The 2610-nt window shown below is 41.3% G+C and overlaps 1 protein-coding gene across 1 annotated transcript in view; it reads left to right on the top strand.

Annotated features, from left to right (window-relative positions):
* The window catches only part of LOC104757621 (MND1-interacting protein 1-like), a 7412-nt gene continuing 4802 nt past the window's right edge, over positions 1 to 2610 (top strand). Inside the window, exons 1-3 of the mRNA XM_010480372.2 lie at positions 1 to 136; positions 285 to 1927; positions 2461 to 2545. Coding sequence (XP_010478674.1) covers positions 287 to 1927; positions 2461 to 2545 — 1726 coding nt within the window. The 5' untranslated portion in view covers positions 1 to 136; positions 285 to 286. The remainder of the gene's footprint in view (positions 137 to 284; positions 1928 to 2460; positions 2546 to 2610) is intronic.

Genomic DNA, 2610 nt, shown 5'->3' with positions numbered 1-2610 from the left:
TGGAAGAAACCGAAACCAAAGTTTATCTCTCTCTCTCTCTCTCTCTCTCTCTCTCTCTCTCTCAGTCGCTCGCATAACCTTTTCGCCGAAACTCATATTCTCAGCCGAGAACAAAAAATTCAGCCATCACCGATCAGTGAGTTATTCGTCCCATCTCTTTGCTCGAATCATTTATTTATCATTTTTCTTCGATGCCCATTTCTTCTTTATCATTTTTTTTTGAAATTTTTGTTTGGGGTAAAGTTTCAATTTTTGTTTTCATCCCTTTCTGTATTGGTATATAGAAATGGGTTGTACTGTGAGGGAGAAGCATGTGAAACCGAGCCGTAGGATCCGACCCGTTGCCTTAAGATCCGACCCGCCTCTATGTTTGATCGAGAGGATTGCTCTGTCGAAATCAATCGTGGAGTCAAGTCTCAAAAACCTTGTTTATCATCCAGGTCTTACTGATTCTGGCTCTGTTGTTGTTAATTCGTCGTCGAGCCCTAGCGAGGAGGAGGAGGAGAACATGTGGGGTTATTGTACTGAGGAGCATTTGGAAGAGATATTGCTTAAACATTTGGAGTTTTTCTATAACCAAGCTGTTTCCAAGCTTCTTGACTTGGGTTACGAGGAAGGTGTCGCGGTTAAAGCGGTTTTGAGTAATGGTCACTGCTATGGTGAGTTGGATGTTTTGACCAACATTGTGAATAATTCATTGTCTTATCTGAATAGCAGCACTAGTTGTGATGGTCAAGTTGAGGATCGATCAGAGACTGATTTTACTGATTTGAGAGATTTGGAGGAGTATTCGCTTGCTGGTATGATTTACTTGCTGCAACAAGTTAAGCCTAATTTGAGTAAAGGTGATGCAATGTGGTGTTTGTTAATGAGTGAGCTCCATGTTGGTAGGGCGACTACTATGGATATCCCTACTCCAGGGAATAGAGCTCGTTGTTGTTGTACTAGTAGTACTAAGGATGATGATAGCAATAAAGAAGATGTTGTTGGTAGTACTAGTTTAGATATCGCTGGTTTCATGGCGCCAGCATTGTGTCGTTTCCATGGAGGTTGGGATTTTGGGAACGGGGGAGGGCCTGAGTTTTCTGGTAACGGGTTTTCTACAAGCGGTGCTGCTGCTGAGTTAAAACTGCAGAGAGAGATTGATTGTCCCAAAAGGTTTAATCTTTCCCCTTCCATGAAGTCCTTGTTGAAGCGGAATGTTGCAGCTTTTGCTGCTGGGTTTCGTGCTAGTATGAAGCAGAAGCAGATTCAGTCTGGAACTAGTGGCGATCCTGCACGTGTGGAAACTTGTGAGCAGCCACGCAAGTCAGGGAGTGAAGAAAGTGTTAGTTCGGTGTTGGAGAAATTTCGTGATCTGAACCTTGATGATGATAATCTTGAATCGGTGGGTGAGGATGGTAAGGATTGTGTGATAGTCAATCTGCTTCATCAAGTCAAGGATCTCGAGAAGAAGTTAAAGGAGAGGAAGGAATGGGCTCACCAGAAGGCAATGCAAGCTGCCCAAAAGGTTAGCGAAGAATTGGCCGACCTTAAGTCACTGAATAGTGAAAGAGAAGCAATCCAACTGCTGCTGAAAAAGGGGAAAAAAGCTGTTGAAGAATCAACCCTTAAAAGATTAGACGACAAGGAAAGTGAAGTTAAAAAAGCTACTACTCAAATGGACAGCGCAAATAAGATAGTAAGAAAGCTTGAGAATCAAAATGCAGAAATCCGAGCAGAGAGGGAGGGTTCCAAATTAAGTGCTTCCGAATCGCTTAAAGCGTGCATGGAAGAAACAAAGAAGGAGAAAAAATGCTTGAAGAAGCTTGTGGCATGGGAGAAGCAGAAACTCAAGTTGCAGGATGAGATTACCGCTGAGAAAGACAAAATCAATGCTCTTTATAGGACTTTAGCTCAGACTACACAGGATGAAAAGGACATCGAGGTACGTTGGTTCATGTATTATCTTTATTTACACTCTGAAAGTTCTCTATAGTCTAGATCCTCCACAACTTTTGACTCTAGAATTCTGTGAAGTACATATTTTACTTAGGAAGCCAAAAATGTTTTACACATGTCTCATTTGAGGCATACATCTAGTTGCCAAGCTGGTCCTGTCTTAGATTGTAGTATGCATTTTCACGAGGGTGTATGGAACCTAGATTTGATATGAGTATAATCTTACAAAATCAGTTTTGAGTTGTAGTACTCAGCCAGATGATTTGTTATAACTAGTGATAAGTTTCACGGGATAGCTTTTTTTCTCTAAATGGTGGTCAATATATTCTTTCTCTTCCTGGGTGGGTATTATTACCTAATTGCGGGGACATTACCTATGTTGCTGCATATTTTGTTCGAAAACTTGCTTTAGATTTGCTTGCTTGCTTACTTGGACTGTAGCTGATACATGAAATATTAATCATAGAAAGGTTAGTCTGTCGACTTCTTGATATATTTTCGTTCATATGTTAATCACAGGCGAGATGGAGACAAGAGCAGAAAGCAAAGGAGGAAGCTCTGGCTCAAATGGAGGAAGAACAACGCTCGAAAGAAGCAGCTGAGGGTCACAACAAGAGAAAGCTCGAGACTCTACGGTTAAAAATCGAACTAGACTTCCAAAGACACAAA

This window comes from Camelina sativa, chromosome 17 (genome assembly GCF_000633955.1).
Source record: "Camelina sativa cultivar DH55 chromosome 17, Cs, whole genome shotgun sequence".
In the NCBI taxonomy this organism is placed as follows: Eukaryota; Viridiplantae; Streptophyta; class Magnoliopsida; order Brassicales; family Brassicaceae; genus Camelina; species Camelina sativa.
The sequence above is the reverse complement of the archived record's forward strand: the minus strand, read 5'-3'. Positions and strand labels throughout refer to the sequence as shown.